Here is a 12,237-nt window from a genome sequence, read left to right on the forward strand (position 1 = left end):
GAGGAGGAGGAGGAGGAGGAGGAGGAGGAGGAGGAGGAGGAGTCCTCCATTAGCACTTCTTACAACTGTATGAAAGGATTTGACAAGTAGGTTATATTTAGCAAGCAACATTATAAAGGTGACAATGTGAGAAGGGTGGCCTTCCCTGTCTCTTTTCTCTGCTTCATTTCTCCTCAAACTGCATTTTAAATTTTCACTAGAAACTGTAATATTTACATATAACACAAATGCTGAAAAATGAACACCCACAGCATCAGGGAAGGGACTCTGCTATGTGTGGTTTTGTTTGCCCAAAATTCAGTACCAGCTTTCAAATGGTTCAAGTTGATGATTTCTCAGCTTTACGGTGAGGCAAACGATACGGATTTTGAATTCAGTAGCCCATGAACCCTAGTGATGGGGGATATCTCTCAGGCAGTCACGGCATCACAAAAGTGAACAGCTGCTCCTCTATTGTGTGCCACGGCTGCTAGGCTAGTGTTAGTAGGTCAGGTGGATTAAATGCATCTTTTAAGCTCATGATGGATGTAGAGACTCAGCATACCCCCATTATCCTTATTCTACAGGGAGAGGGAGGGGAAACAGAGTTGAAGAATTTAAGTAAGTTGTCCAAAGTCACAAGAGCTTGTAAATGATAAATAGAATTCAAGACTAGGTCAGCCTGATTCCAAAGCTGTTCCTTTTAGCATGTCAAATTGCCTCTCTAAGTTCCTGCCACAGTTCAGACATTGCTGAATATTAGGGATACAGTATTCAATTCTTACAGGTCAATGGGCAGCAACTAACTACTAAGCAGCTAAGCATAACGCAGCCCCATCTTGCTCTCAAACATTCTCTGGCTTGGTTACAACCAAAGAAAATTAGGAAATACAATTGGTGACTACCACCAGACACAGTGGTGTTCACCTGCAACCCCAGCACCTGGAATCTAAAAGCAGGAGGACCACTGTAAGGTCAAGGCCAGCCAGTTCACCATAGCTGGTTCCAGGTCAGCTAGGGCTACATAGTAATATCCTATATCAAAAAATCCCAAAACACATGGTTTAAACCAACATCATGAAACATTAAATTTCCTTCAGGTCTTCAGAGTAAAGACATCTGCCCTCTAAATATTTTGAGGCTAATAGTTACAGATGGGCTTTTAAAATAAGATGTATGTATTCTATGTGTATAAATGTCTTTGCTTGCATGTATGTATGTGTATCACATGCATATCTAGTGTCCACAGAGGTCAGAAGAGAGGGTCAGATACCCTGAAACTCGAAGTGCAGACCATTGTTAAGTCATCATGTGAACACTTGGAACAGAACCCATGTCCTCTGCAAAAGTAACAAGTGTTCTTAACTGCTGAGTCACCTCTCGCTCTCCCTACAGATGGGCTTGGAGATGTTTATAATACGTGTTCTTCCATTGTGTGGCTTGTGGCCAGGTGTGGATAATGTCATCCAGTTGGGTTCCTCTGAGGAAAATTAATGAGAAAAACAATGTGGAAATTTATATGGTAATGGAATAGAATCTGCTGCGGAAAAATGTATATGTCTCAAAAAATAATAGTTATATTTCACTTCAAGTGTTGCCTTGAATTTGGACTAATTGTCAGGTTGTAAGAGAGGTGCCAATGGTTCGTGCCTGCACTTTGTAGACAAGCCATTCTGAATTATATTCCTAAGAAAAAATGACTAATGTTCCTAGGAGTTATAAATTGTAATTTGATCTTAAGGGTGAAGGGTTAAAAGACTTAAATCTTAGCAAATGATAATCACTCTCTTTTCCTGCATGAAGACAACCAAGCATATCAAATACTCAGACCCTGTGGTTCTCAGTGCTGGGCACGCACTGTAACCTTCAATGTCTATGTGGTACTCCTAGAGACTACAACACAATATTTTTTCATTTTTTTTCAAGACAAGGTATCTCTGTGTAGTCCTGGCCTTCTTGGAACTCACTGTGTAGACCAGTCTGGCCTCCAACTCAGAGATCCACCTGCCTCTGCCTCCCAAGTGCTGGGATTACAGCCATGTGCCACCATCCACACTGTCCAGACTATGACAATTTAATTAGTCAGAATCTGTCCTAAACCTTGGAAGTTTGAAAAAACAAATCACTAGAGAGGTTTAAGGCACAGCCAAGATTGGTAACTGTTGCCTTAAGCCAATTGTGGCTGCCCATCAGAATCACTCTGGGCATCTGTTAAAAATTCAGATGGCGGGACTGGTGAGATGGCTCAACGGTTAAGATCACCGACTGCTCTTCCAAAGGTCCTGAGTTCAAATCCCAGCAACCACATGGTGGCTCACAACCATCTGTAATGAAATCTGATGCTCTCTTCTGGAGTGTCTGAAGACAGCTACAGTGTACTTACATATAATAAATGAATATTTTTTAAAAATTCAGATGGCCCATTCACACAGTTAGAAAGATGGCTCAGCTCTTAAAGGTTAGGCTCACAACCAAAAAATTTAAAAATTCAGATATTTGGACCATACCCTACACTAATGAAATCGGAACATCTGCTTCAAGTCCATGACCTATGTGAGACCTGGCCATTATGGCTTACTCTAAGTGACCCCATATTGTAAGAAACAGTAGCTTTTCACACTGTGCATTGTCCGAGGAGACTCAGTTTTGAAGGTGGATTTCAACTCCATTTTGAGGGGAAGGGATGACTGTAGCCCTTGAGTAGATCCAGAAATGACAGGTAACAACCGTTCAGTACAGACTGATAAATGACTTCTTTAGTATAGAAACGGTTCTATCTTGTACATTTATTGGAGCGAAACAAAACTGCAGGGGCATATTAAAATCACATCAGGGAAACGAGGCTCAGAAACTTACCAAACGCAGCAACCAAGAGAGGGTGTATCTACATCACCTAGACCCCATACATCGATGGACACCTAACACTGTGATGACATGACCCTACACCAACCTATCATCTGATACACTATGTGCATGTCACACACCAAGGACTCCTTCACTTGGCTTGGTCCCTAACTATTGATGAAGCCTATTCGACCCATCCACCTGTTTGCCCATCTGGGCCTGTGCCTAACCCACCCACCATTTCCTCCTCCACCCAGTTCTGCCTTTTAACCTCACAGTTGTACACTGTAGCTGTGCTTCAAAATCTTGACTTGCACAGCTCCCTCCCAGCATGGGTTGGTTCACTGTCTTGTCAATACAAACTCTCCTGAGCCCATTCCTGAAACCTCCTGAACTCTGCTGCAGCCTCTCTAACTTGTATTCATTCTGTAAGGCATACACATATACAGAGCTGTGTCGGTGGATTGACTGTGTTGTGCTGTGTGCTATGAGAGTTAGTGAATGGGGCTGGAATAAAAGAACTTGCATTCACCTCACCCAGGCTTCCAAGCTAGGAAGATTTTTGTGACAAATTGCCATTGAAACTGCTAAACCTTGTGAACTTATTCAATAAATTCTGACATTGTAGAATGCGGTACAAATGTGTTCCTCTACGTTCTGGTATAGTGCACTCACAGCAAGTGAGGGGATTTTCAAAGGCATCACAGGAGGGCCATCAAGATGACTCAGTGGGTAACGGTGCTTGCTGCCAAACCTGGCCACCCAGAATTACATGGTAGAAGGAGAAAACTGACTTCTATGAGTTGTCCTCTGACCTTCTACATGCAAGATGTGGCGGGAGGACACTCAGACACTTAATTAATGCAATTAAAGCACCACAAGGGATTAGAATGGGCACATAAGCCTAAGAACCACTGTGGCAGCTAAAACTCCAAAACGGGCATAAGAGCAATAGCAAAAGCAGGCAGTGGTGGCTCACACCTGCAGTTCCAGTGCTAAAGAAGTCAAGGCAGGAGGACTGCTTTGATCCCACATTAACCAGGGCTACATACCAAGTCCCTGTCTCAACAAACAACAACCGAAAAGGAGTCATGGCAAAGCTGGCACTGGCACTTGGTAGCAACCTGAATTGTTTAAAATAGACTGTTTTTTATTACGTTCATGTATGGATTCAGGGGACATGTGTGTGGAGCTCAAGAGAACACATTGCTGTGGAGTTGGTTCTCTAATTCCACCATGTGGGTTCTGAGAATTGAAGTCATTGATTATCTGCCTTGGCAGCAAGTGCCTTTATCTGCAGAGCTAGCTCGCCTGCCTTCAGCAACTTTAAAATGAGACTTCTCAGCAGCCAGTTCTGAAAGACTGGAAGCAGACTAAGGATAAATCCTTAAACAATTGTTTTACTTTCAGATTAAAGTGACCTCACATTCCCCCAAGAGTGGATGAGAGTTAATTTCATGCCTCATTTAGAATCACTATCCACTAATGGTATGAAACACTATTTCTTTCATACCTACTGTCTTTGTTTTTGACTGCTGTGGTAACTTGGGGAGGGAAGTTTATGTTAGCTTACAGCCAGAGGAAGCCAAAGCAGGACCCGACACAAAGCCCACAGAGGAGTGCGGCTCACTGGCTTATTCCTGTGGCTTGTTCACTTTGCTTTATTATACAACCCAGAAGCACCTGCGGGGATGACAACACCACAGGCCAAGCTTCCCACAATCCTCATCAATCAAGAAAATGCCCCAGAGATGTGCCCACAGGTCAATTTGATGAATGCAATTCAATAGTGGTTTCCCTCTTCCTGCACTACTCTTTGTGACAAAGGTGACAAAAAGAACCCCCCCCCAACCCAAAAAACAAAAATCAAAACCAAAATACAAAACCAAAACCTTATCAGAACATCACTACAACAATTATAGCAGATATGCAAAATTAAATGCTTCACAGCTCTTGGGTGGTTCTACTGAGGAAGACTTGTATATCCAACCTGATGTGCAGTTTTATTCATCACATCAACACCACCTTGGAGACAAAAACCAGAGACAAGGACCCCCACCCCACCCCACCCCACCCCACCCCACGGCATACAAGCATGTAAGAGTTGTCTGGGGAGCTTTAAAAGTAATGGTGCTCCCAATGAATGACGTATATTATGAAATATCTGAAGATGTCATGCTCAAGAGCCTGTTTTAAGAGGTCTTTAGGGGCTAGCAAGATGGTTCAAGAGGGTAAAGGTACTTGCCACCAACTCTGATAATCTGAATCCCGTGCCTGGTGCCTACCTGCTGGGAGGAGAAAGTCAACTACCACAAGTTGTCCTCTGACCTCCACATGCATGCACACAGACATAAACAAGCAAGCAAGTAAGCAAACAAAGGTAATGAAGTCCTTAGGTGATCTGTGTGTAACCAAGGCTGAGAAGGGTCACACGGAGTCAGCAGTTCTCTAGCTTGAGTGTGCCATTAGCATCACCAGCAAGGGGTGGTAAAGCACAGATCTCTGGATGCCAACCCCAGTGCATTCAATTCAGCTCAATGATGCCTAAAATGCTGTGCTTCTAAACTGGCCCAAGGGAAGCCAAGGCTGCGGGTCCAAAGACCACACTTGAAAAGTAAAGACCCACCTCTAAAGCACTGGGTCCCAACTTTGGCTGCACATTGGAATCACAGGATGTATGGAGGGTACATGTTAAGAACTCTAGTACCTGCCCTCTAAAACCAGAGACACTGATAAAGGATACACAACTTAATGCCTTTAGCTATAAAGAAGAGTTTTATAATGTCAAGCAGATTAAGCCAGCCTCAGAAAGACAGATACCCAAGTTTTAATTCATACATGACCTGCAATTAGAATCAAAAACTGTCTAGGTGATCAAAAGGAGACTAACATGAATAGGCTGGGGAGATTCTGCAGGGGGAAGAAATGGTCAACATATAAAAACATATGTACTTGAATGAAGACGCCCTATGTAATGGTATCATGTACTCTGAACTCAGACAGTGAAACAGTCCTTAAAGAAATCTCCAAGATCTTTTGCCAAAAGAGCTAAAAAAAATCACTAAAGTATCTATATGTAATGCAATATAGTGTATAATAAATATGTGCTATGAAAAACAATTTAAAGAAAAAAAATACTGACTCCTTGGCCTTTTGCCAAAACTGAATGAATCTGTATGTACTCCAGACTGGCCTCGAACTCATAGCCAGTCTGTTGCACCAGCCTTTCAAATATTGGGATTACAGCCATGAACCTCAAAACCCAGCTCCCTTCTAAGATTTTTAAATAAGTATGTACTGTCCTGCATAATGTGTCTATTTCTGTGTTGTTTTGACATCTTGATAACCTTTTGGCTAAATAAAGTCTCTGCTGTCCAGCTACCCAATGCCCCAGAGCTAGTCAGTTCTTAGAGACAGCAAGGGCTGAGCCCTAAGCTATCTATGAGTCAGCCTTCCATCACTGAAACATGACACCTAAGATAAGCAACTTGAAGAAAGGTTGTTTTGGTTTGCATTTCTGGTCCATGAACATTTAGCCCATTGCAAGTCAGAGCATAAGGACAAAGGAGTACAAGGTAGAAAAAAGCTTATGACCTCATAGTAGCCAGGAAGTAAAGAGAGACAGAAGAAAGGGTCACATCCCAATATCCCTTGCATGAGACCCTACCACCTAAGTCCCATTACTTTCCAGTAGTGCCACCGACTGAGAACAAGCTTTTACCATGTGGGCCTTTAGGGAATGTTTCCGGATCTAAACAACAGAGATGTCTCTGAAGAATAAAACAACCACTATAGATCATACTTCCTGCAATGGCCCTGAATACCCAGAAAGGCAGTACTCCTCTACCTTTAGCATCCCAGGGCCAGGGAGCAGACAAGTAGGGACCACTCCCATAGCTCAAAGCCTGACAAAACTGCTCAAACTAGTTAATCATAAGCTTTTGTCCCTTCCCTCCCTTTCCCAAGGAAAACACAATAGAGCACATTACCCAAACCTTTCCCTTATATCCTCCTCCTGCCTTCTGATCATTCTGGTGTCTTCCCTATGTAGACCTGTGGCGTACCTCCTATTCTAGCACTGTAAATGTATAAAATGCTGTGTTCTTGAACCTCTGTGTCTCTTCTTGTTGCTGCACCTATTGTCAAAAGCAATCAATGTACAACATTAGCTTGGAATTGTGGTACACATCCACAATAACCAATATTTAAGGGGTAAAAGCCACCTGCCTTAACTACTAAGGAATTTGAGGCCAGTCTGGGCTATGTGAGTGAGACCTTGTCTCAAAACACCAACAAAAACTGTATTAAAATGTACCTGTCTTGGTAGAGTGTTTGCTTAGCACTGGCAAAGTCCTGGGTTCAATTCTCCAGCATGACACAAAAACTGGGGTTGTATGCACCTGTAATTGAGACTGAACTCAGGAGAGAGAGGCAGGATGGTCAGAAGCCCAAGGTGGTGGTCTGAATGAGAATGGTCCACATAGGCTCAAATATTTTCATGCTTAACCCCAGTTGATGAGCTATTTGGAAGGATGAAGAGGTGTGGCCTTGTTGGAGGAGGTGTGTCACTGGGAGTGGACTTTGAGGATTAAAAACCCAGAACAGAACCAGGGTGTTGCTGCCTGCTGCCTGCTGACTAGATGTAAATCTCTCAGCTACCGATCTGATGCCATGCCTTCTTTTGTGCCTTCATATGCCCTCCCATGATGTCGGACTCTCCCTCTGAAACTGTAAGCGAGCCCCAAATTAAGTAGTAATAATAACAGTGGCCTTTGCCATGGTGTCTCTTCACAGCAATAAAACACTAAGACAGATCCAACCTCAAAAATTTACATATACAACATTGTTTTTGTTTTTTGGGTTTTTTATTAGTTAGTTTATTTTTTACACTCTATATTCCATTCCCTGACCCCTCCCCAATCCACCCTCAGATTGCTCCAAATACCCCACCTCCTCCCCACCCCACCCTGTCTCCATGTGGATGCCCCCACCCTCCACCCCATCTGACTGCTAAACTCCCTGGGGCCTCCAGTCTCTTGAGGGTTAGGTGCATCATCTCTGAATGAACCCAGACCCGCAGTCCTCTACTATATATGTATTGGGGGCCTCGTATCAGCTGGTGTATACTGTCTGTTTGGTGGTCCAGTGTTTGAAAGATTTCGGGGGTCCAGATTAATTGAGACTGCTGGTCCTCCTACAGGATCAGCCTTCTCCTGAGCTTCTTTCTGCCTTCCCTAATTCAACCACAGAGGTCAGCAGCTTCTGTCCATTGGCTGGGTGCAAATATGTGCATCTGACTCTTTCAGCTGCTTGCTGGGTCTTCCAGAGGGCAGTCATGCTAGGTCCCTTTCTGTGGGCGCTCCATAGCCTCAGTAATAGTGTCAGGCCTTGGGACATTTTATATGAGCTTTAACTGCTTCTTTTGAGAAGCAGTCTGCTTTAAGAGCATTTAGGACTGAGAAAAATTTAAACTTCCTGCTGACCTGATTATTATTTTGTAATTCTGGCAACACACATAACTTCCATGTCTTCAGACCATGAGAGTATTCAAAAGACAATGTCAGACAAGTACTCAAGGACAACTCCAGCCGGGTGGTGGTGGAACACACCTTTAATCCCAGCACTCAGGAGGCAGGTGGATTTCTGAGTTCGAGGCCAGCCTGGTCTACAGAGTGAGTTCCAGGACAGCCAGGGCTACACAGAAAAACCCTGTCTCAAAAAACCAAAAAAAAAAAAAAAAAAAAAAAAAAAAAAAAAAAAAAGGGACAACTCCAGAATTGAAAAAACCATGGACTAGAGATAGTGAATACAGTTAATTTCAACATTCACTTTATTATAACACAGACAGGGTTACTATAGGACCACTGGTGCTTCCTTCCTCCAGAATACACAGGACAATCTAAGTATGCGGTCCTTCCTTTCCGAGTTTCTTAACCCTTTGGGGGATTTCTAATGACTGATTCTCCTTCTACAGGTAAGAGATGAATGGCATTATTGTTCCTAGAGATAACCCCATTTTCTCTTTAAGCTTTTTAAAAGTTATTTTTAAACTATGTGTATTTGCATGTGTGTGAATATGGGTTTGTGCATGTAAGTACCATGTCCATGGAGAGCAGCAGAGGGTATCAGATCCCCTGGAACTAGAGTTAGTTAGAGGCAGTAATGAGCAGCTTGACATGGATACTAAGAAGCAAACTTAGGGCCTCTGCAAGAGCATTATATGCTTGTGAACACTGAGCCATCTCTCCAGCCCCAGAGATAACCCCATCATGAAAGGACAGTTTAGAAGTGTCAAATTCTAGAAAGCCCAACAACCCTGTAATCATGATATAACTTTGTCTGCATTGCATGTGTGTAGTATGTATGTGTGATTATACTTGTGGAGGACAGATGTTGCTATCAGGTGTCTTATCATTTTTCAACTTTTTTGAGATAGGGTCTCTCATTAAACTACTATTAGCTAAATTGACTGTCCAGGAAAGCCCTCAGGATCCCACTGCATACATGTCTCAGCACAAGAACAGGCAGGTACCACTATGTCTTGTTATTATGTGCTAGATATCCAAATTCAGCTTCCTGTGTGCCATAAGGACTTTACCCAGTTAGCCATCTCCCTAGCCTCTTATTGTGCTTTGTAAAAAGCTCAATGTGGTTCTACTTCCTAAAAATATTTGCAAGGGGCTAGGGCTGTAGCTCAGTTAGTAAACGGGTTTCCCTCACAGGCATCCTTCCCTGGCTTTGATCCCCATCACTACATAAAGCCATGAGTGGTGGCACATGCCTGTAATCCCAACACTCACAAAGTGCAGGCAGAAGGCTTACAAGTTCAAAGTCAACCTCAGTTGTATTGTGAGTGCAAGGCTAGTGTGCACTATGTGAGACCCTGTTTCAAAACAAAACAAAACAACAAAAACAAAAAATGCAAATGGTAAAATCTCAGAGAAAATATACAGGTCCCAGTCAATATGAAATTACTGCCGGCTGCTCAAAAAAGCAGTTGTCCTCACAACAAAAGCAGAATCCCATGGCAGGGACAAGACTGTATATTGAAAGATGTATAGACAGCAAAAGGATAGAGCAACACAAATTCAGGTTCAAGGAGTTAGGAGCAGTCAAAGCTAAGGGAATATGGATAACCCCAAAGGAATACGGCAAGCTACAGTCCAATCTGCCTCAGAGAAGGAGGCCAGCCAAATTCTTTTGGCCAGGATTCAAAATTGGTCTTTCTGGTGATGCTTCCACTGTCTCCTATGGCAACCTGGGTGTCTCGGAAACTTGAGCCTTATCAGCCTGCAGCGTCCAGGTCTTACCGAGTGAAGAGGAGTACCAGTTCACAGTGTTGGGTGTGGGGAAACAAATCCACAGGCACAGCTTCTCTCAGGACGAAAGGGTCTCCTAGGAGCTGCTTTGCAGAATCTGGAGGACAGCATAGTCTGCAGAAATAGACTAGAATGTCAGTTCACAGAAACAAAGAGAAGCAAGCACAGGTGCACTGGCGCTTAAAATTGAAGTCCTTTGTCTGCAGTCACACAGCCCGTGTGTCTCTCAGCCCCACTCCTCGTTATTTCCCTCTAACTGGTTTGCTTATCCATCTTCCTCATTAGCGTAGAGATGCTCAACTTACAGTGGAGCTGTGGCCCAACAAACATACTGTAAGCAGACAATATTAAATCAAAATGCATCTAAAGGACTGCAGAGATGGCTTTGGTTGGCAAGGCACCAGAGTTCAACTCCCAGAATCCATGGAAATATGTAAAGTGTGCTGGCACATCTGAAATTCAGTTCTGGAAAGTAAAACCAGGCAGATCCCTGAGGTTCACTGGCCAGTGTGAGTCTAGCACTGGGCGAAACCCAGGCTAGTGAGAGATTCTGTCTCAAAAACAAAGTAGATGGTTTGATAAAATAATACCTTTAGGTTGTACTTTGGCATGCATGCTCACACACACACACACACACACACCACCTGATGTTTGTTTGTTTGTTTGTTGTTTTTTTTTTGTTTTTTCGAGACAGAGTTTCTCTGTGTAGCCCTGGCTGACCTGGAACTCACTCTGTAGACCGGGCTGGCCTCAAATTTAGAAATCCGCCTGCCTCTGCCTCCCGAGTGCTGGGATTAAAGGTGTGTGCCACCATGTCCTGCTTACCACCTGATGTTTATAAGATACATACCCATTCTTGTGTCCTCTTGCACTATTGGACTTTTTCTACCATATGTACATAGCATCTTATCAAATTAAAGCTGTCTTGCCTTTTTGAGGCCATGTTTAGAAATTTGCTCAGTGTGCTAGCTGAATTCTAGGTTTAGTCTCGTTTTTGTTGTTTTGTTTTGTTTTGTTTTGTTTTCTGAGACAGGGTGTCACTGTGTAGCCCTTGCTTTCCTGGAACTCACTGTCTTGAACTCAGAAATCAGCCTGCCTCCTGAGTGCTGAGATTAAAGGCATGAGCCACCATGCCTAGCTAGGTTTAGTCTTAACCACTTCATTATAACACTCATTAGTATTATATAATATATGATGCAATGCGTTCATTTGAGTACAAATAAAATAACATTAAAAGGAACAAAAGGTAATCTTTCCTGTCTCTCATATGTCCCTGGTTCTTTCTTTTTAAGATATTATTTAGATTTAATTTTTGTGTGTATGGGGGTTTTGCTTGTATGTACATATATGCACCACATGCACGCTTGGTGCCTGCAGAGGTCAGAAGGGGATGTCTGTACCCAGAAATTAGAGTTGCCCAGGGTTGTGAACTACCATGTGAGAGCTGGAAACTAAACCTGAACCATCTGCAAGAGCATCAATTGCTCTGAGCCCCTGAGCCAGCTCTACAGTCCTGTCTTCAGTTCTTTCTAGACAGAGAAAACTGTTATTAAGGTTTATTTCTTAAGTGGGGGGGCTTTGCTTTAAAGACAGCATATAAAGTAATGGGGCTTCTTTGTGGTATTTTCAAACCTGTATATCATATATCATTCTCACTTAATTTTCCTCCTTCTCTGCTCTTCCCTGTGTCCCCTGCTTCTCTGACTGAGTCCTTTCCTTCCCCCAGGGCGTTCCCTTTTCTGCTCATCAGACCCTCACTACTTTATGACCTCTATACAAACACACACATAGAAGCACAATGATTTATAAGGTAAGTCCCATGTAGAAGAGAAAACAGCACCTTCAATAACATAATAAATATTCAGTCTATCAAATTTCCCGCAAATGTGACTTCACTTTTCAAGACTTACTTTTTTCATCATGTGTGCATGCATGCATGCATGTATGCATGCGTGTGTGTGCGCATGTGTTTATGTATACACATGTGCATTGGAGGGCTGCCTATGGAAGCCAGAGCTGTAGCTCCTCTGGAGCTGGAGTCACAGGTGAGCTGCCTGATACCGATAGAGGTAATGAAACCCAGTTCCGCCGGGCG

At 43.1% G+C, this 12,237-nt stretch overlaps 1 protein-coding gene across 3 annotated transcripts in view; it reads right to left on the bottom strand.

The window, feature by feature from the left end:
• Nucleotides 1–8,630: 8,630 nt before the first annotated feature.
• Trmt2b (tRNA methyltransferase 2 homolog B) overlaps nt 8,631–12,237 on the bottom strand; it is a 52,238-nt gene continuing 48,631 nt past the window's right edge. For all 3 annotated transcript variants that reach the window (XM_021153164.1, XM_021153162.1, XM_021153163.2), the window contains one exon: nt 8,631–10,256. In XM_021153164.1, the coding sequence (XP_021008823.1) occupies nt 10,130–10,256 (127 nt within the window). In that variant the 3' untranslated portion in view covers nt 8,631–10,129. The remainder of the gene's footprint in view (nt 10,257–12,237) is intronic.

The sequence above is a fragment of the Mus caroli genome, chromosome X, assembly GCF_900094665.2.
Source record: "Mus caroli chromosome X, CAROLI_EIJ_v1.1, whole genome shotgun sequence".
Lineage (NCBI taxonomy): Eukaryota > Metazoa > Chordata > Mammalia > Rodentia > Muridae > Mus > Mus caroli.